The 22,654-nt window shown below is 40.4% G+C and overlaps 1 protein-coding gene across 1 annotated transcript in view; it reads left to right on the top strand.

Moving 5' to 3' along the window:
* HAUS8 (HAUS augmin like complex subunit 8) overlaps positions 1-22,654 on the top strand; it is a 60,276-nt gene that overhangs the window by 11,449 nt on the left and 26,173 nt on the right. Inside the window, exons 3-5 of the mRNA XM_075281622.1 lie at positions 9,945-10,000; positions 16,432-16,546; positions 19,098-19,193. Of these exons, the coding sequence (XP_075137723.1) occupies positions 9,945-10,000; positions 16,432-16,546; positions 19,098-19,193 (267 nt within the window). The remainder of the gene's footprint in view (positions 1-9,944; positions 10,001-16,431; positions 16,547-19,097; positions 19,194-22,654) is intronic.

The following is a 22,654-nucleotide window of genomic DNA, read 5'->3' as shown; positions in this document are numbered from 1 at the left end:
ATGACTTTTCCTAGTGATGGAGCCCCTTTAATTTGTCGTTGCTGAAGGATGAGCTGCCCAAATTGCTTAACAAAGTCCTCCATATTGGCAGTCTTTTTTACTTTTTTTTTTTTTTTTTTAAAGCTTTCCTGCAGCCTTCACTCAAGACCTAATGAGAAGGAAGGAGAGAGGGGGAAAAAAAAACTTTCCTCTGCCTTGATCGCATACGATGGGAAGCATTGTATGTAGGGATTAGCGAGAAAGTGGGTTCAGATAGATAGAGCCTGTGACACAGCTGGTAAGGTGCAAACAAGATGCCTGTGTTTGTTCTTTTTCGTTGGTTTTGGACTATAAAAATAGTCAGCAAACACATTGTGGGATAAATAACTAACAGCAATGCCAATTTTATTGTTTGTTTACTTTATATGATGTGTGACCTCCATAAAAAAAACAAGTGATCTTCTGTACCTCCAAGGGCTAGTTCACATGTGGCAAAATAGTCAGGATTTTGATGCGGAATCCACTTCAAAATCCTGCCGCCTCCCATTGAAATCAGTGGCAGCCAGTCATTTCCTTAGTCATTTCCTTTTTCCACAAGCGGTTTGTTCCCGCTTGCTGAAAAAGGAAGCGAGCTCTCCTTTCTTCAGGCAGATTCCACGGCTGGTTCAGCCGTGGCGTCCACCTCGCGACACCACCCTCTGGACTAGATCCATTCTTTTTGCCCTAATCTGGAGAGGAAAGCCGCAATGGAATGTGTTCATGCGAAACCCCGTGTGAATGAGCCCTAAAATGGTACCAATAAATAAAATAAAATGGCCTTGCAAAAATAATCCCTTACACAGCTCCTTCACCCCCCGGAAAAAGTCATGACTGTAACACTGTACTTTTTTTTTTTGTTTGTTTGTTTTTGTTCTTCTTTGTTTTTTTTTGTTTTTTTGTTTTACTACTTTTGCAAAATAAATTTCTGTACCTTTCTATACAGCTCATTTTTCCAAACAATGATCATCATAAAAGTCGCCCCCCCCCCCCCCAAATAAAAAATAAATAATAAATAAATAAATTGACTTAATAGTAGGCTTTTTTAAAGCATATCCCTCAAAAACCTCAAAAATGATTGTCTGAAAGTACCAGTCATCTTGTTTCTCTGTTATTGGAGAAATAAAAGTTGGCTTTAAACATGCAGAGAAGTATTTAAAAAAAAAAAAAAAAAAAAAAAAGTATGAGCAATGTTAAAAACTGCAAAATACATATAAACTCAATAGTATGTAAAGGCTTTTATTTATCATATCACTTATACTGACTTTTCAGTAGAACCTTGCATGTTTGCAATAGTCTAAAATGTACATCTCTAATTGCAATACAAAATGGGACATAGACTGGTATACAGTGCTATTCCTCTATATAATACTAATATAGATGGAAGATTGGAAAAATATAGTATTAAATTATTTGGCTCTAGCAGTCCCCAGCAGCTACCCTGGGGCTTCACTGATGTATATAACTGGGCTTATATATCAAATATTCATTTTATTAATTAATACACCTCAAAAAAGAACTTGTGCATGACAAATACAGACAGAATAATATATAGAGTCTTAACAACTTATACACTAAATAACACACTATTACTGGTAACATATAGCATCAAAATCCTATGTGTGTTGTCAGTTTTGGTAATGTGAATGTCAAGGTAAAACGCAGGTGCATCGAATTATGTTTAATGAAGAACAAACTCATATGGTTATGACGTATATGATTAACGATGCATATAAGAGACACACTACTTACCAGAGATATGCGTTGAAAAAGGAACAATAGAGATATGCGTTGAAAAAGGAACAATGGAGTTCCGAAACGCATTGAAGTTTTTTTTTTTTTTTTTTTTTTTTTCTTCTTTTTTGTTTTTTCATTTGCAATTATCATGATTTGGTCATTTTTATGATATCTATTAAAAGTTAAATTTTATCTACCATCGGAAGAGTTGCCGGACTACACATTTTTCTATAAATTATATGTATTGTAACCATTAAAACAAAACAACAGTTACAAATAACCTTCAATAATGGTCCAAAAGCCTTGGCTTCAAACAAATAATATTCATAAGAAAAGTTATGTGCCAGAAAAGCATCATTTAGAAACTAGAGTGAACGGAGTTTGACTCTAACTTTGCAAAAATGCTTTGCATCATAAAGGGCCCAGGCAGGAAGAGAAGGTTTTATTTTGTGGGGAGAGGTTGGACAGATAGAAGCATCTTAATTAGACTTAGAAAGATTGTAAATGTAGATACAAAGAATATACAGTGTGGGGAAATGCAGTGTGTTAAACAATTTTGTAGTTAGGAGTGGGACTGGAGAAGACGACTTAGAGTGCGTTCACATATATATGTTCTTACAATCAGTTTCCCTCCGAAGTGGTGCACACCAGCCAGCGGGAAACTGATGCCAGAACACATCTTATAGTTTTAAAGGCATCAATTCTGGCATCGGATCTGTGTATCAACCGGATGCAAAAACGTTACCTTCAGCATTTTTTTCTTCTGGTACCATTAACATTTCTGCAGCGTTCTGCACTGTCCATCTACAGTAGTAAAGCTGTGCTCGAGAGTTCCTCCTGTAGGTGCTGTGGCCCGAATCCCCACTCATCTAGTAGTGAAGCCTGCGATTGCTGGCTTCAATACTCTATCGGAGTAGGGTGCCACCAGCTGTTTGGATCCCAGCCTGCCAATACTATCATTATAACAGTGGCCAAGAGAAACCTTCATCTCCTGCCCATAGTCCCCCTCCAAGCTGCAGCAGGGATTGGTAATCCTCTCTGCTGCCTTCACACTTGGACCTCTTGTGCAGGCAGTAGGGATGATTGCCATCCCTCCTGCCATTTACTGTAAGGGATCAGGGTTTGGGCACAGCGCGTGGGAAGTGAATTTTCTGCTGTTAATATAAATTATGTATGGGGACACTAATGGCCCATTGGTGCTCCCCACACAGTGCGGTGTATATTGCCACATTTGTGTCCCCCTGTATAGTCTAACTAGCTTCTGCCCACGACTTCGTCTGCAGGTTGTTGTTGGCGATGAGCCGCTTTTATAATTAGCGAAATGTGGTCGGCGGTGATCCACTTGCGTCGGCTCTGCTACATCTATACAGTAGTATATAGTGGTATATAGAGTACATACAGTGTATTCAGCAGTATATAGTGGTATATAGAGTACATACAGTAGTATATAGTGGTATATAAAGTACATACAGTGTATGCTTTTAAACTGTGACTACCTCCTGTTTAGCTCCACCCCCAAATTAGCATTTAGCTCCGCCCACCACATAGCATGATCCTATGGGACGACTGAAGCGCCTGTGATGTCATCAAAGGTCCTCAAACATAGTGTGTGTGTGTAAATTCATGCTTAACAGTCATGTAGTGACATCATTTACTGGGATAAAAAGTAGCCCATATGTTAATCGGGGTTCCTATCGATCTATGTGCCGAATTTCAGCCAAATCCGTTCAGCCATTTTTGTGTGATTGAGGAAAAAAAAACATCCAAACACACAAACATCCATCACATTTATAATATTAGCAGGATGACACGTTAACCACTCAGGGCTCGTTCACATCTGCGCCCGGTCTCCATTCTGCAGGTTTCCGTTACCTGCACAAAACAGGGGCAGGAGACGGAAACCTGCCGGCATGTTTCAATCCCATTCATTTGAATGGGCTTGAAAAGTCTCCGGCCGTGTGCGCCGGTGAGCGTTTTATGTACTCTGCAGCGAAACCGTGAACCCAGCATCAGAATATTGCCATTAAAGTCCCCTCCCCCCCCCCCAACCTAATCCTAATTTTATTTATTTTTTTTGTCTAAACCTGGGGTGTGTCTTTTTGTCTGAAAAACACTGTGAATACTGGGCTTGTTTAACTCTGACCTCTACTAAAAGTAGTTGAGTATCCCTACGCTATTGGCCTTGGCGGCCTGTCATCTCTTGTGGAACATAATGGTAAAAACTGATGACAACTTTATGGTTTTAGAGTAGAAATCTTCAAAAATAAAAAAAGCCTAATGACAATCGATGCATTTTCGCATCCATTTTGGCATCAGCTATAATGACTAAGGGATAGAAAAACTGATACTAATGCCACTGATATATGTGAAAGTACCCTTAGATTTAACTGTTTGGCACATAGCAAGGTGGTTTAAGGGGGAAAAAAGGCACCGCTTGCCTTTTGTGAAAAGTGAGTGGAACAGAGATCAGTTGGACCCTGCTGTCTTTGATTGTCTGATTTACTAGAACTCACACCAGGAAACTAATTCCAGCGTACAGGGCCTCCTGTAGTGCACCAGGGTTAAAAGGATGGGGCCTCTGCCTGTACTCAAAATTCAAGATCAGCGCACAATGGCAATAAACAATGGCATAAAATTATTTATGGAGGAAGTGGATATGATAGCGGAGTATATAATGAACACCCTCATCATCTTCAATCACAGCTGGATAATGATAACATTAAAGGGGTTGTCCAGGATAAAAATATATATTAGGCCAGGTAAGGTAAAAAAACAAAAACATGATCTCCTGTCTCAGTCGCTCCGGTGTCTCCCAGTGCAGCTCGGTCCTACTGTTCGTGACCGCTTTAGCCAGTACTGGGGAATTGTAAGTATTGCAACTGTCACGGTCAGTATTCAATCTTCTTGCAACTAGAAATTGCCGTTGTAGTGCTACTTCATTTACTAACATTTAATGAAAGAGGCATGGCAACCTGGCGATCTTTGGGTATGCGACAGTATTGTCAGCCAATGTCTCTGTGTAGCCCTAGCCTTAAACAGTGACTTAACCCAGTGCTCAGCAACTTCAGTGACTTTTTTTCTGCTGCACTGCTACTGAAATAGTTGAATATCTTTATAGCAGCATTTCTATTTTATCATCTTGGTCTTCATCTTTATTAAGGCACTTAGTTTTTCTTTTGAGACTAAAAAAAAAAATCTTGCTGCAGAAGATAGTTTCATATTTTCATGCATTTGAGAACAATCAGCATTTAGGTCTGTGACTTGGTTATAGTCATTATAAGAAGCCCATTGCATTAGATCTTGCAGTAGGAGGGTAAGACTTTAAAATAAACCCCCCCACAGATTATAGATATATGGTGGGGTTAGTTTAAAATGGTCTGTCACCAGTACCCATCATAACAACTCGGCCTACAGATTGATAGGTTACTGTCACCTGAATCAAACTGTCCTTTCCCCTTGTGACTCTGTTCCTTATTTGCTGAGATATCACTGTTTTGTTGATATGCAAATTAATTCTTTGTAGCAACGAGAAATTTGCCATTTACCTCTTTGGAGCAATGAGGGATATGCCCTTGCTCCAAAGAGTTAATTTGCATATTGACAAAAACCGTGATATGTCAGCAAAAGAGGCTATATGATTCACAAGGGAAAAGGATCATTAGATTCAAGTGACCCTAACCTACTACCTGCAAGTTGGGTTCTGGTGAAAGACTTCACAACCCTTGTAATAAGGATAAGAATCAGTCCAGGGTCATGTGATAGACACAGATGCACGGCTCGTTATACCATAGTCACAACACAGTAATCACATGACCATGGACTGGTTTTTTTTTTTTGTTTTTTTTTTGTTTTGTTTTGTTCTCTGGGAGTAAGCAGATAGAATGACAGCAAACAGAGATCTAGAACACCATGAATAATTGATACAGAAAGTATATTGGAAAATTGTACAGCTTTTTATTACACAATCCATAAAATTGGTCTCTCAATATTGATCTGAAAGTGGCCAACCCATTTAAATGACAGATGTTGACGGAACCCCCATCATCTCTTGTCCATGTGCATTCACCCCAGTATAAAAATCATGGAAGCTTACTTCCATCTTCTTTTTTTACTTTACTGACTGAAGAAAAAGTCCTTCATGCAGTGTCTGTTGTGTTGTTTACATTAATGTTAATGGAAGGCGGGCACAGATGAAGGGGGCTCAGTCTGTGTCCATTACTCTCTAAAGTTAATGTCCGCCACCGTTACTCTGTGATGGATGACAGCAACATACATTAACAACGGTAGTGTGATCCCAGCTTTATACTGTATTCAGGAAATTAAAAGTACAAAGTGCACTCTGCAATAAAGAAAACACAAAGCCATACATGGTATTTTTTGCTACTTGTTTATCAGGAAGTATCCACAGTTACCAAATGGACAGAAAGGAAAGCCCTTTGTAATGGTTGTGTTGGCAGATTTCTGTGAATAATTCTTAACACCAGGATGTTTGCCCTTTAATAGGTGATGAGTTTCTGCCACCATGTGGTAAGCTTTATGTGCTGCATGAGAAAATATTTAGAGTTTCAAGCTCCCCTAGTTTAGACATACTATAGATTTGCTGTGGAATTAAGTCTACGTATTGGAAATCTGCAGCATTCCCTGAATTTTGTGGATTTATTTTTTATCCATCACATGGGAAAGAATGATTTAAATTAAATTTAAAAATCCAATACTCATGTTAATGGCCACAGTTCAGGATTTAGGCCCCGTTCACACGGGGGCGGAAGGGCGGATTTTGGCACCGAGAGTGACGGGGGGAGCCGCGCAACGCTCAGGCCAAAATCCGTCTGCCACGACTGTTGAAGCTTCTTCCTCCGGAGCAGGCTCAAATGAATGGGCCAATCACGGAGGTTGCTGCCGCGAGGCGGACTGGTTGAGCCGCGGAATCTGCCTGAAGAAAGGACGGCTCGCTTTTTTTTTTTTTTTTGCCGTAAGCGGAAATAAGAATGCTACCGGTCTTCGTAGACCACCATTGTGAGGGGCAGATTGACGTGGATTCTGTGCCATAATCCGCCCCTTCAGTGCCTGTGTTCACTAAGGGGCCTTTAGACTGGATACCACTATTGTCAGATAATAAAATAGAGATTAAATGGGAGACTTTTAAATCTACATTGAGTAGATCGCTATCTATCTATATTGCTATCTATCTATCTCCTTTTCAAATCACCTCCCCTTTCCCTAGAACACTTATAAAGTACTGGAATACTGTGAAACAAATACATGTTAGGTATCCCTGTGTCCAAAAACGCCTGCTTTACAAATCTCTAAAAATATTTTTCCCATACGGGGGAGGGAGTTAAAAATGGAAAACAAAAATCGAAAAATGCCTGCTGCGGGAAGGGGATAATATGGACTACGAATTCACAATCCATATTATACTGTGCTTGCCCCACTTTGGAGCATATGGCACTATTCTGGGGCCTCTGTGGAGCATATTATATGGTACAGGGGGCACTTTGGAGAATATTATACTGTGCAGGGGCCACTGTGGAACATACTATACTATTCGGTAGCCACTGGGGAGCATTATACTGTGCAGGGACCACTGTGGAGCATATACTGTTTATGTATGCGTGCATATTTTTATTTGTGTGTGTGTGTGTGTGCGCATGTATATATGTATAATATATAATTCTACCAAATTCCATAAAAAAGCAGGAAAGATTGCTTGTCTTGAAGTGTTCTCTGTCAGAAATCCAAAGAAAGAAGCTACAAGAAAAAGAGCAGAGATGAGTCTGACACGTCAGGCTCATTTGCGGACTTTACTGCCTGTGTTTTTTTTGTTTTGTTTTTTTAGCCAAACCTACCGTTTTTTCCCCCAAAATTTCGGAGGAAAATGAGGGTGCGTCTTATAGTCCGAATGTTGGGGGGAGGAGCGGATTTGCAGCATGGCCGCGCTACTGCCACCGCTGGTTTTCTGCAGCGGCAGGAGCGTGACAATCTGCAGGCCCCGGCGGCTAAGACAGTCCCCGGCATCTGCCGGTCTATTACAGCAGATGCCGGGGAGTGTCTTAGCTGCCGGGGCTTGCAGATTACCACGCTCCTGCCGCTGAAGAAAACCAGCGGTGGCATGCTGTAAATCCGCTCCTCCTCCGCAGGTCCCGGCAGTTAGGGTCAGTTCACACGTGAACTGCCCGCGCGGGTTTTGACACAGAGAGAGACGCGGCGAGCCGCGTCTCTCTCTTGTCAAAACCCGCCCGCCACGACCATCGCGGTCGCGGCTTTCACCTCCGCTGTCGGCTCAAATGAATGAGCCAACATGGAGGGTGCTGCAGCCGGGCGGAAGCCGTGCGGCGCAGCCCGCGCGGCTTCCGCCTGAAGAAAGAGCATGTCGCTGCTTTTCTCCGCTAGCAGCAGCCCGCCGCTAGCAGCAGCCCGCCGCTAGCGGAGAAAAGCCCGGCGGTCTCCATGGACCACCATTATAAGGGGAGGTTTTGGACGCGAAAGCCGCTGTCAAAAACCTCCCCTTATACTCACGTGTGAACTAGCCCTTAGTTAGCCCCGGGGCCGGTCCCCACCGGCCCCATACCTTTAGTGATGCAGGCCGGCTCCTGCACGGCGAGGCCGCAGGAGCCGACCTGTTCCGATGACAGCCGGGAGCCTAATGAAGGCTCCCAGGCCTGTCATAGCTATATATTACTATCGCGGCTGGTCTATGACACTCCGCGATAGTAATGTATAGAATCTCCCTCGTCTATGGGACTTGCAATCAAATGATTGCAGGTTCAAGCCCCCTAGGCGGGGGATAATAAAATAGTAAAAAAAAAAAAAACTAAAAAAAAAATATAATAAAAAATAAAATAAATAAAAGTTCACCTCCTTTCCCTAGAATACATATAAAAGTATAACATTACTGTGAAACATACACATTAGGTATCCCTGTGTCTGAAAATGCCCGGTCTACTAATAGTTTTATGTACAGTGAACGTCAAAAGTGCTAAACCGCTGGGTTTTTCCTCTCTGTTTTGCCTCTGAATTAAATAATAGGTGATCTAAGCAATAAACATTTCCCAAAATGGTATAACTAAAAAGTACACCTGGCCCCACAAAAAAAACGCCCTATACATCCCCGTACAGCTGCAGGGTCACCTGTCAATGTGGCCTTGCAGCTGTTCCAAAACTACAACTCCCATACATTAAATATTTTACCATTTTTTGCCTGAAAAAAATTTTTTCCCTATTTTTCTCCTCTAAAACCTTAGAGTCCAGTGCGTCTTATAGTCTGAAAAATACGGTAGTAGTGGTTACAAAAGGAATAGGTAATATATAGGAAGCACATATAATTCTGCCACTCCAGGCTTTTGTGCCAAAAAAAAAAAAAAAAAAAAAATACGGGAAAACAGCTTTTCCGCAACGTGGGGCCTAAGCCTTATATCCTTATATGACCTGGATATCAGGGCATTTATCAGAAATAAGTATTCCTAGCCTAATTGGCACAAGTAAATGTTATGCAGCATGCAATGTATTCAACTAATGGCAGAACATCACACTATCTAAATATATATGTTCTGCTGAGAATTAATGAAACTGTATGAAGAATTGTATCGTTGTCCAGTTGTCCAATGCTTATCTGTCTGAGCATTGTATCTCATATACAGAGAGCAGGGACATAGCTATAGGAGGTGTAGCGTGAGTAGTCGCTACTGGGACCCAGAACAAATAAAATATATCACTGTTTTAAGTGGTGGTCCAGGATAAAGAGGGGGTCTCATTACAGATTTTGCATCTGGGCCCAGGAGCTTCAAGCTGTGCTTCCTTTTATATTAGAAGAGACAAATCACATTTGCCATTTAGAAGCCAAAGAAACCTGAGCAACACTTCTAATGAAATCAATATGACATTTAAATTGGTCATCATCCAGCTTTCCTAGAGACTGGACCAATTTCCTGACGACAGATTCACTTTAAAGTTTACTGCCTACTAAGATCTGCAGTTAGTTGCAGATCTAACTACTTTAGGAATCATGAGAAGAATGTTGCATCATCTGTCCTTGCATGCTCTGGTAAAGCACAAGAATTGTTTTATTTCACTTAGATAATTAAGAAACTGGACATTTTCTATATATTATATGCTGTAATTGGTTGTCATCTTTGTATGTGTTTTCTCTGTTGTTGCATGTGCTGTAACCAAAAACTGTTTTCTCTTGGCAGGACCAAAGGTGGTGAAATCTCGCTACATGCAGTATGATAAGCCTAAAATCACAAAGGTACACTTTGATTTTCTTTTTACTGCACAGCCAACAGTTTATCTTTCTTTCTTTTAAAGGGGCTCTATCATTGGGAAAAGTCATTTTTAGCTAAGCACATCCTTGCATAGCCTTTAGAAAGGCTATTCTACACCTACCTTTAGTATGTAAATTGCCTCAGTGGTTACTGAATGAGCCCGTTGTTATTCATATGCTAATTAGCCTCTCGGTGCACCCTCTACCTATTCTTTCCTATGTATGTGTACAGCTCAGGCTGCTGCTGCTGATGATGACTCAGCTTCCTGCTTACACACACAGATAGGAGAGAATTGCAGAGAGGAGTGCTGCTGGGAACTTCCTGTGCTGGCTGGAAGCTAATTAGCATATGAATAAAAAAAAAAACAGGCTCATTCAAAAACCACTGAGGCAATTTACATGCAAAAGGTAGGTGTGAAATAGCATTTCTAAAGGCTATCCATGCATGTGCTTCGTTAAAAATGACCTTTCCCAATGATAGAGCCCTTTAAAGAAATTGTTATTCTCTAATACGTGGAATCTGTTTTGACAATTCTTCGTGTAATTTATATTAGTATATTTTACATGTAACATTAAAATGCAACATTTAGTTCCATACAATAAATCTAAGGCTGAATTGCTGGGGATTTTTATCGATGAATAAAAAAGAAAATAAGTTACTGTATATATTCGAGTATAAGCCGACCCGAATATAAGCAGAGACCCCTAATTTTAACACAAAAAACTGGGAAAAGTTATTGAGTCGAGTGTAAGCCGAGGGGGGGAATGCAGCAGCTAGTGAAAAATTTCAAAAATTAAAATGGCTGAAATTTTTGGGTGCAGTAGATGCTGGGGAGGGGGTGTTTTGGTTGTCTGTCTTCCCTGAGCTTGAGGACTGCCCCCCCCCCCCCCATATGGAACTCAGCCTGGCTGAATATAGGGTATCTGCAGTGCTCCTATTAACCCCTTCCAGACGGAATAGGAGCACTGCAGATAACCTACCATATATACTCGAGTATAAGCCGACCCGACTATAAGCTGAGGCCCCTAATTTTTCCACAAAAAAACTGGGAAAACTTATTGACTTGACTAATAAGCCTAGGAGGGGGCCAAATGCAGCAGCTACTGGAAAATTTCAAAAATTAAAATGGTCAGTTTTCGGGTGCAGTAGTTGCTGGGTACTGGGAAAGGGGAGAGGGTGTTTGGTTGTCTGTCTGCCCCTTCCCTGAGCTTGAGGACTGGTTTTTTTTTTTCCCCCACTTGGAATTCAGCCTGGAATATAGGGTATCTGCAGTGCTCCTATTAACCCCTTCCCAACGGAACAGGAGCACTGCAGATCCCCTATATTCAGTAGACCGGTCACTGTCAGACACAGGGATACCTAATGTGTTTGTGTTGCACAGTCATTTTCTACTTTTATATGTATTCTAGGGAAAGGAGTAATTTAGAACTTCTATTTTTTATTTTTATTTTTTAAAGCGTGTTGGGTTTTTTTTTTGGTTTTTTTTTAACTATTTTATGGGAGATTCTATATATTACTATTGCGGCTGGTCATAGACATCCCCCACAAAAGAAAATATATTTTTTTATTTTTTACTTGACTCGAGTATGTCGAGGTTTTTTTTTTTTTTTCTGCTTATACTCGAGTATATACAGTATATTCATTAGACCGGGCTCTTTCAGACACAGGGTTACCTAATGTGTACGTGTTTCACAGTAATTTTCTACTTTGAGGGCAGGTTCACACCAGCGCCCGATCTCTGTTATACAGGTTTCCGTTTTCTGCCCGAGGAACTAGGCAGGAGATGGAAACCGGCAGGCAGTTTTCAAACCCATTCATGTGTCTACTTTGTGTCCGCTAAAAAAAAAAAAAAAGTTTCGCCTCAGAGAGCAGAAGACGCTCACTGGTGGACACTGAATGTCGGTTTCTGTCTTCTGCTGACAGAAAACGGAAACTTGCATAACTGAGATCGGGTGCTGTGAACCCACCCTCATATTATATTTTAACAACTTTTTTTTTTCCCCCACTATTCTATTAGCCCCCTCCTAGGGAACTTGAACCTGCAATCATTTGATTGCAAGTCCCATAGACTGCAATACAAGTGTATTGCCGTCTATGGAACATTCTATACATTACTATTACGGATGGTCATAGCCCAACCGCAATAGTAATATAGCGATGACAGGCCTGGGAGCCTTCATTAGGAACAGGTCGGCTCCTGCGAGCTCGCTGCGCATAAGCCGGCCTGCAACTTTAAAGGTATGGGGCCGGTGGTGACTGGCCCCAGGACTAATTTTAAACTTGGAGGGGGAACAGGGGACGGACACATCTCCGGAAGGCATCTCCACTGTAACTCTTAGGGCTAGTTCACACGTGAACTGCCCGCGCGGGTTTTGACACAGAGAGAGACGCAGCGAGCCGCGTCTCTCTCTTGTCAAAACCCGCCCGCCGCGACCATCGCGGTCGCGGCTTTCACCTCCGCTGTCAGCTCAAATGAATGAGCCAACATGGAGGGTGCTGCAGCCGGGCGGAAGCCATGCGGCGCAGCCCGCGCGGCTTCCGCCTGAAGAAAAAGCATGTCGCTTCTTTTCTCCGCTAGCAGCAGCCCGCCGCTAGCGGAGAAAAGAAGCCCGGCGGTCTCCATAGACCACCATTATAAGGGGAGGTTTTGGACGCAAAATCCGCTGTCAAAAACCTCCCCTTATACTCACGTGTGAACTAGCCCTTACAGCGATGCTGAACATCTCAAACTGCAGAAGTGCTTACGGTACTTCTGCTAGCACGCCAGGAAGCAGACACATGCCGGTGCGGGCCTGAGCTTATGTGGCCACGTCACCCGGCGTGTAATAGAGCGGTGGGGTGGGGTGGGGACTGTGTTCCTGGCCTGCTAGTAGAAAATTACCGTAATGGCTCTAGTATAAGCTGAGGAGCACTTTCAGCACAAAAACTGTGCTGAAAAACTCAGCTTATACTAGAGTATATACAGTATGTGTAATAATGAGAAATGACACGGGAAATCTAGTATTGAACAATGCTTACTGAAACTTCTTTAAAACTTCAAACAAAATCCTTGGTTGGTGATGACAGCTTCAAGATGCCTCCTGTATGGAGAAACTAGTGGCATGCATTGCTCAGGTGTGATTTTGGACCATTCTTCCATACAAACATTCTTCAAATCCTGGAGGTTCTGTGGTTTCCTTTTATGAACTCTGAGCTTTAGTTCATTCCATGGATTTTCTATTGGATTCAGGTCAATAGATTGGCTGGGCCATTCTAGCAGCTTTCTTTTCTTTCTCTGCAAACAATTTTGAGTTTCCTTGGCTGTGTGCTTTGGATCATTCTTTTGCTGAAATGTCCATCAATGTTTCACCTTCATTATCAAAGTAGGTGACCTCAGATTTTTATCTAGAAAATTCAATTTTGGTCTCCTCTGACCAAACTGTATTCTCCCACTATTTCACAGGCTTGTCTAAATATTGTTACGCAAACTTTAAACGCGCTTGAACATGTTTTATTTCAGAAATGGAGTTTTGCGTGGTAAACTGTCATATAGGCCATAGAGGTTGAATGCATTACTTATTGTTTTATTTGAAACAACTGTACCTGTTGATTCCGGGTCTTTCTGTAGCTCTCTACGGGTGGAGATAAGTCTTTTCACTCCTTTGTCGAAAATCTTGTGGGGAGCAATAGGTCGTGGCTGGTTTATAGGAAATGATGTTCTTTCCACTTTCAGGTTATGGCCCTTCTGTAACCAATGTCATCAGTATATTTTGCATCAATAAGGTTGAGATGGTCTTGAGACAGCTCACTGGTTTTAGCCATCATGAGACGTTTCTTGTGTGGCACCTTATTAATGAGACTCCATTTTTATAGGCCATCAGGAAGCCTATAGGCCATGCCTTAAAATACATCCGCAGGTGTGTCTCTAACTCAGATATTGCCAATAAATCTATCAGAAGCTTCCCATGACATCATCGTATGGGTTGTCTCAAGTTGTTTAAAGGCATAATAATCTAAACTTTTGACTTTGCAGAAATTTAATAAAAAATTGCCTTAAAAAAACTTTCATTATTCTGGAATTTGGCAAATATAAATAATTTTGGTAGTCCTAATTGACCTAAAATGTAAAAGGTTTATTCATATTTCATCTCAGTGAGAAAAACATACATATGTCTCTCTTTATATTGTGTATGTAAACTTCTGGTTTCAACTGTATACAAATTATGGTGCAATACAGTTGTATCATTCAACTTGATGCAATACAGTGTTTCTCCGAAAATAAGACAGGGTCTTAAATTATTTTATTCTCAGAAAAAAAGGGTTAGGGCTTATTTTCAGGGTAGATCTTATTTTTCAGACACTGGAGTGACTTGAAATCTTTTCTAATTCGTACCAGACAAACTTAGCAAAATGGTTATTGTTATGACTCTCATTTACATTCACAAATGATGGTGAATTGTCATTGGACATGGTAGAAAACAGGGCTCTGACCCTTAAAAGGTATATTATGAAAATAAAGTTTTGCAATGATTATGTATGTATAACAGGGCTTAGACTGGCACTAAAAATGTAGTAAAATGGTATTCCTCACTTTGCAGTCTCCCCTCATTGCTCTTGTTCACATATTGCATGGTCCCCTGCTGCTGTTCACTTCTACAAAATGCATGGAGGTGCCTGCTCGGTTAATTACGGAGCTTGCCATCTTCGAGCATATCCTGTGTGTGATAGAGTAATAGGGAAGTATGCGAGGATTCAAGGAGAGAGGAGTACTATTTTGTTATGTTAGCCTCCTCATTCTGAGACCTATTGGGTTTACTAATAGCTGGAAAACTAATTTACAGCCATGTTCACACTAGCATTGTTAATGTCCTTTGCTTTTTATTTATAACATTTTGGGGAGTGTCTGATCTCTTTATTCAAATTTTAATGTAATGGGAAACGAAACTGCAATAAAAAAAACGGTTTGGCTCATATATATATATATATATATATATATATATATATATATATATATATATATTTTTTTTTTTTTTTTTTTTCCTCTCATTCACCATGGGAGAAAAATATTTTTATAAATTTGTAGGCTGGGCATTTTCATGCGCAAGGATACTTAGGCTAATGACCCCATGTGGCGAAACTGCCACGACAAAAACCACGACGTTTTACAGTCCCTGCAAAGTTGATGGGTTTCAATGAATCCTATCCACACATTTGCAGAAGAATATGCACAGTGGACATTCTGTGGTTTCCAAAACCATTGCAGTTTTGGAAATCTGTGTCAATTATACCTACTGAAATGCTGCCTAGTTCCTTATATTTATATTGAAAGCAGAAAGTCCGCAGAGTAAACCTCGGCAGACTTTCTTTGAAAAGTGCTGCAGGCAAAACTGTGATGTGTTGCCGCCACTGTTTCTCCAGCAGCGCTTTTTAGCTGCGGCCGACTACGTGGTGCCTTTTGCCTTAAAGGGGTTGTCCACATTCAAACCACTATTGAGAGACCAAAGTTAATGTTTGTAATAATGAAAAATAATGCAATTTTCCAATATGTTTTCTGTATCAATTCCTCAGTTTTCCAGATTTCTGCTTGCTGTCATTCATTCTGCTTAATTACAGTGGATAAAAATCAGTCCATGGTCATGTGATAAACCCACAGGCGGTTGACTCATTAGAGTCACAGAACAGTAATTAGACTTTTTCCTGGTAATAAGCCGTACACCTACTTTTACGCCATGTGGGGCCGCAGCCTTATGGGGCATTCACACTGAGTAACGCCGGGCGTGTATCACAGCCATACACGCCGGCGCTACGGCAGACTGCCGAACACTACCCATTCACTTCAATGGGAGCGCTCGTAAACGCTGCTGTTACGAGCGCTCCCATTGAAGTGAATGGGAAGTGTTCGGCAGTCTGCCGTAGCGCCGGCGTGTACGGCTGTAATACACGCCCGGCGTTACTCAGTGTGAATGCCCCCATAGGGTGAGGTTCTACTAATTCTTTTGGAGCTTCTATTGAGGCTTGTCTAATTTCTATGGTCTAAACTGCTTGGAAATGTAACGTGGCAGGTTTTTTTGTTTTTTTTTTTCTCTAGTCCCCTTGTTTCAGCTAGAGCAAAATAAAATCATCACGCCCTATCTTCAGGAGAATTCCACCCGACACTTCCAAAGAAATATATTTGAGGCAAAAATAAATAAGTGAAGAGGTTTTTAAGCGATTTTTGTACATGTAATCCAAATGGTCCATTCTACAGTATATTCTCTCTCAATACATCACCGCCTTCCAGAGCAACACCTCCTCGCTTACCTAGTATCGAAGAAAACAAATACCTGTTTTATTTCTGAAATTTGATTTGTGTTTTTTTTGTTGTTTTTTTTTTGAGGGGGGCGGGTTACTTTTGTTTTTTGCTACAGTCGACGTATTTGTTTTTCCTTTTAACTAGAAGAACAATGTTGCAAACACTACAATCTTATCAGCTGGAAAAAGTCAAGAAAAAGGCAGAAGTGGTACTCCCACTCGTAGATCTGTTGCACCACAAAAATTTAAAGCAACTCCAGGTTAGTCAATTCAATTCAATTTATTGTATTTATTTTTTTGTTTCAATAACTTTTATTAAGGAATTATTTAATTTTTTTATAGTACAACAATCATACATTAACAAACAAGCAATAATTAAATTACATTAATTCTCAAATAAGTAGATATTAAGGGGAAAACATAAGACAAGACAAGAAACAAAAAGGAAAGGGAAAAACAAAGGAAGGCCCCAGTAAATTAAAGCAGGTTGGAAAATATGGATCGAATTAAATAGCCCCAGTTTTGTGCTCAAGTCGCCCCAATAACTATGATGGTAATAATCGAGGAATAACTACAGTACCATATAGTGTATTAACGGGCGGTACAATATGAGCTTACTCTCCAAATATTATTGTATTTGACAAAGGACAAATTTCCCAATGCTATTGTTCATTCATAGGTATGAGTAGTGTCAATAAGAGTTCCCGAATAAAAGGAGCAGAAGGTTGTTTCCAACTCCTAACAATTACTAGTTTAGCGATAACTAAAATCTTACATATTAATTTTCGATTTGGAGATAGAATTGAACTCCATTCTAAATGGAGAAGAGCTGTCTTTGGAGTTTGAGGCACCGAACCATCCATTAAAGGGGCTCTATCAGCAAAATCATGCTGCTAGAGCCCCACATATGCGTGCATAGCCTTTAAAAAGGCTATTCAGGCATCGGTAATGTTATATTAAACTACCCCCCCGTTTTAAAATAATAACTTAAAAAAGAATGTTCTCTACTTACGGAACGTGCACCCTGGGCGGGCATCTGGGTGTGTCTTCATCTTCTTCCCCGCCTCTTCTTCCTCTGACGTTTTCGGGTCCCGTCCTTCTCCGGCGCTTGCTCGTGGACACTGATAAAAAAAATAAATAAAATAGCCCGGGCGCATGCGCAGTAGCCGTAGTAGAAGCTGCGTGCTACTGCGCATGCGCCCGGGCTACCTGACTCTTACAGGCAGGAGTGTCTGTATATCTTGGACTTTATTTGCAAGTGCTGTCACTAGTATTTTAGACTGTCGATGTCAAGGTTGTGCAGGGGGCTTTTGCTTTGTTTTACAAAATCAACATCAAATTGTTACATATGAACATAAGCTAAGGCAGGGGTTAGTACCTTTTAGCGCTCCAGTTGCTGTGAAACTACAAATTCCACCCTGCTCCATTCACTTCTGTAGAAGTTCCAGAACAAGTATGCATGCTGGGAATTATTTCACAACAGGTAGAGTGCAAAATGTTAGATTTATTTTGATGTGTCACTTCCTATGTTTCCCAATGCATCTCCAGGGAATCCTGACTTCCATTTATCTCTTGCATCCTATTGTATTAACGTTTATAATTGATAATCTGTCACCCACAGCTCATAGCTCTGGTCTACAGGGAAGATTTATAGTCTAAGGGCTAGTTCACACGGGGACATGGACGCTGATTTTGACAGCAGGTTCGCGGCCAAATCAGCGTCCATACAATGTATCCCTATGTGAACTGCTCGCTTTTTTTTTTCTGCTAGAAAAGAAGAAGCGACATGACCCATCTTTCGGGCGGAAGCCGTTCGCGATGAGCCGCGGCTTCCGCCCAGCCGCAGCGCCCTCCATGTCGGCTCATTCATTTGAGCTGACAGCGGAGGTGAAAGCCGCGACCGCGATGGTCGCGGCGGGAGCAGTTCACATAGTGTGGACATTGTATGGACGCTGATTTGGCCGCAAAATCTGCTGTCAAAATCAGCGTCCATGTCCCCGTGTGAACTAGCCCTAAAACCATTTACACAGCTTTTTTTTTTTTTTTTTTTTTTTTTTTACATTTGTGGAGGAGTCGGCTACACAACCAAGTGATGGAGGCCATAGTGTGTTCTCAGGTTGTTGAGTATTGCTTGCAGTCAAGGTTTTTTCTTTTAATAAATAAATACACTCAATATGTTCCCATCTTGTATCTGCTAGTTTCTAAAGACTGAATTTCTCTTATAACAGAATGAACAGTAAATTGGAAAGGAGGGAGACGCCTACTTGTACAAACTTTAGAGAGGCTGAAAACCACAGCATTTTTAAATAGAGTACCTTACATTTTGTCCAGAATCACATACTCTATTAAATGAGACTAAGTTGTTGAAGAGTACCTGCCATTTCAAGTGACTTTTCAAGATAAGCTGCTATTCATGTGCATGAAACATGTAACACTGTTTCTGGTCATTGTATATTTGTATATTTTTACATTTTTAGCAGTTTTACCCTCTGTATGCAACATTTTTAGTTTCCATTCCTTCCTGAAATTGTGGTGAAGACTAGCTGCCAAAAACTGCACACAAGGTAGAATCTGCTCTGTAGAACCATATAGCACATATTTAGTGAAGTCTAGACCTGTTTATAAAAGAAAAAAAAAAAAAAAACATCTTTCATTTTTAGTGTCTTCTTGTTCAGACTAATTGCACAATATTTTTGCAGCAACAAAATTGTTGTCCTGCCCAATGTTGTAGTCTTGTTTTAACTACTTTGATAATGAAAAAGTCCTTCATTTCATACATCTCATGTACCTTTTTGTACTCTTCTAATGCAGGAACTGGAAGCTTCTCTTTTAAAGATGACTTACAGTCTACTTTATTGGATGGCCACAAAATTGCACGACCAGAACTTGACTTCTCTGTTATAAATGGTGAGTACAGTATGTTAATTAGCCATAGGCAATCAATTTTAGATATGTGGGAATCCAGCTGCCAGTACCCCCGCAGGCCCACTGTTCCAGGATAGCACAGTTTCCAGTAATATTTGCATTTCCATTAACCGTACAGTGTGTAGCATCGAATTTAGGTACTGCAGTGGGGACCTTTTGAAATCTATGGGATTTTGCTGCAATACCTAAAATGGGCCATCAACATTAGAAAGGTGAATACCCCCTTTGAAAATTTTTAGCCCTTTAATGCAACTTAATGTAAATATGTGTCATGCCATGTCTTGCCTGAATTATGTACAGCTTCTGTGTTCATTGGCTGTAATCTATTTAAAGGAAAAAAATATATTCCTTAACCTCTTTGTGACCTGATTCAGTTTTCAGTTTTGCATTTGTTTTTCTCTCTCACAAGGAGCATACATAAAGTTGGTATCTCCAGAATCATACCGACCCATAGAATACAAATGACATGTAATTTTGGCTATACAGTGAACGCTATAAAAGCAATGCTCGTAAGAAAGCCTCACAAACGCAATTTTTTTCCAATGTCCTTGCCACCACCACCGGTCTGAAGTTTTGGGGTTTTTCCCAAGTTTCCAGTATATTAAATGACACCATTTCGAATATATTCAGACGGGGTGTCTCTCAAAACAAAAAAAAAAAAATTAAAATATAACTTTTATTGGAACCCTTAAAATAATTGATCCCTAGGAAACGGAAGCCACCCTAACTCATAAGTCAAATCCCAAAATGTGTATATATGTTGGGTTTTTTTTATTGGTTTTTGTGTGTTTTTACTATGTGTGTAGTTTAGGGTTTTTTGGGGTTTTTTTCCCCTTTCACTTTTTACATGTCTCATAAGGGGACTAGAACTGACCTCCCTGCTAGATTGCTGATCTTACACTCGGAGCTCCTGATGCCATGATCACGATTGATTTGTGGCATGCAGGGAGTTTAATCCTAGCCCGCTGCTGAATAAGGCTCCTGTGCATAAGGCATTAAAGGGCCATTAACTATAAGCTCAGAGCAACATAAAAGTACATCCTATAAGTGCACCTATAAGTCAATCTGGTTTACTTTCTTTGAAAACTCCTCAAAACATTTCTGGGTAGACTTAGCAGCAAGCAAGCTCCTCAGCCAATCTTCGCTAACCCCCCTTCCCACATACTATTTTATATGGTTGAGACCTTGATGACACAATAAAATAAATTGGAAGTTGTATGCTTCAGCTTCATGATATTTGAAAAGAGAGAACAGTTTACTACTAACTTGAAGTACAATGTGTCACAATAAAATAAATCTCAATCACTTGGGTGAGTTAAAGTGTTTCAAAGTAATTGCCATATAAAGTGACACGTCAGCTTTGGTGAAATGGGGCCATGTCCTTAAGAGGGTTGTTGTATGTGTCCTTAAGGGATTAATAAACAATAATAGCAACCCCTGGCTAAATCACTGAAATTAGGGAGCACAATTAATATAGTAATTTATTAACGCTAGTTAATAATAATTCCTTAAACCTAAGTTTGTGGATTTAGGGGTTTTTCCAGGTGTGTGTGTGTTTGTGTGTGTGATTTTATATATATATATATATATATATATATATATATATATATATATATATATATATATATATATATATATATATATATATATATATAATATTCCTCCCACTGCTAGCCTTTCCTAACTCGATCAGCCTACCTACTCCCCACTCTATTATACTTTACCTTCTGCTGGGAACTATTATACTTTACCTTCTGCTGGGAACGCACAACGCTGTGTCCGTAGCCTTCAATACTTCTCTATTTTGCATGCTTCCAGCTTGTGCAACAGAGATGTATTGTCGGCTTCTATTGTGCATGCGCGTGCCAACGTCATCAGAGGAGGAGATGCCGTTTCCCTGGGGCAGGAAGCCCAAACAGGAAGAATATGGGTAAGTATGATGGTGTGGATGGGTGGGGGAGTTAGTAGTGACAATCCATTTCCGGAAATGCAGAAACGAATAGTCACCGGATAATCAGAATATGTCCCTGGGGCGGTCACATGACTGCCTCAGGGATATGGGTAACTATACATTTTTGATAATCAATGTTATTTAGAAAGTAGGAGCGGGGTAGGGTGTTTAAATTAGTGTAGGGATTTTAGGTTATCCCGGACAACCCTTGTAAGCACCGTCAAATACAATCCATAACACGCTTGGTAACGATTTAGTCACAAATGCAAAGTTATAACTATAATTGTAATGGACTTATTTTCTAACAATAAGAAAAGTATGGCTGAGCAATTAATCAGATTAAAGTGGACCTCTCACCACTTGGGACATATGCAGGTTTTTTTTTTGTTGTTTTTTTTTAAATGTAGATTGTGAGCCCCACATAGAGCTCACAATGTACATTTTTCCCTATCAGTATGTCTTTTTTGGAATATGGGATGGAAATCCATGCAAACACGGGGAGAACATAGAAACTCCTAGCAGATGGTTTTTTGCCCTTGGCGGGATTTGAACACCAGGACGGGACATATGCGGTTTTATATACCGCTAGAAAGCCGACAGTGCACTGAATTCAACACACTGTCGGCTTGTGCCCCAAGTGGTGAAGGGTCCTCTTTAAGTCGTTATGCACAGGACCGTGTGTATTGTCAGTGTGCTAGCTGTGTTTTTATTAGCTATCACAATGTTCCATTAATCTATGAACCATATGCAAACAACCATGCATTTTTCACAACCCCGTTTATGGGGAAATGAGCTGGGAGCGAAAATTGGGACCGGTCCTAGTCCTGTCTGTTTTGGGGTCTATGCTCACTGACCTCAGTGAATGAGGCCTTGCAGACTGGGGTGGCACATGGCTGTCATCCATGTGCCATACATGCAGTTTTAAGCATGTCACTTAATTCAATGAATTCACCATTTCAAGGAAGTGCATTTCTGATTTGTTATTATAGTTGTGAAATTGATGCTATCCCCACTTCGGAGTCTGATATACTCCATGCAGGTTTTCTTTTCCTGCCAAAAACTACGTCAACTGTTTCTTCATTGTTGTCAATAATTTGGTGATGGGATAAGAGAGCCTGTATCAAATATTTCTAGAACTGGTGACGTCACTACTGACACACCACCTGTCGTGCATTTTTGGCCCACCCGTCAGTATACAGTATAATATACAATTTTTATTTTATTTTACTCCACCCTTGATTGCTTCTGTGTTTTCCAGCAATTCTGGAAAGCTACTTTTAAGCAGAAACAAGAAAATTTTAACTAAAGTTAAGGTTCTCCCATAAGCTTAAAAGTAGTTCAAATTTTATAATTGGGAAAGAAATCAAATATACTTTGCATTAGAATGTATGTTGGTCCTCTCTCCATATAGGAGTTCACAGACATACACTACAACAATGCTATGAGACATTGTATTTCAAGACTTTATGTAAGCGAGCAAGTAATCACAGCT

Source organism: Leptodactylus fuscus, chromosome 1 (assembly GCF_031893055.1).
Source record: "Leptodactylus fuscus isolate aLepFus1 chromosome 1, aLepFus1.hap2, whole genome shotgun sequence".
In the NCBI taxonomy this organism is placed as follows: Eukaryota; Metazoa; Chordata; class Amphibia; order Anura; family Leptodactylidae; genus Leptodactylus; species Leptodactylus fuscus.
This window is presented reverse-complemented; position numbering and strand designations above follow the sequence as displayed.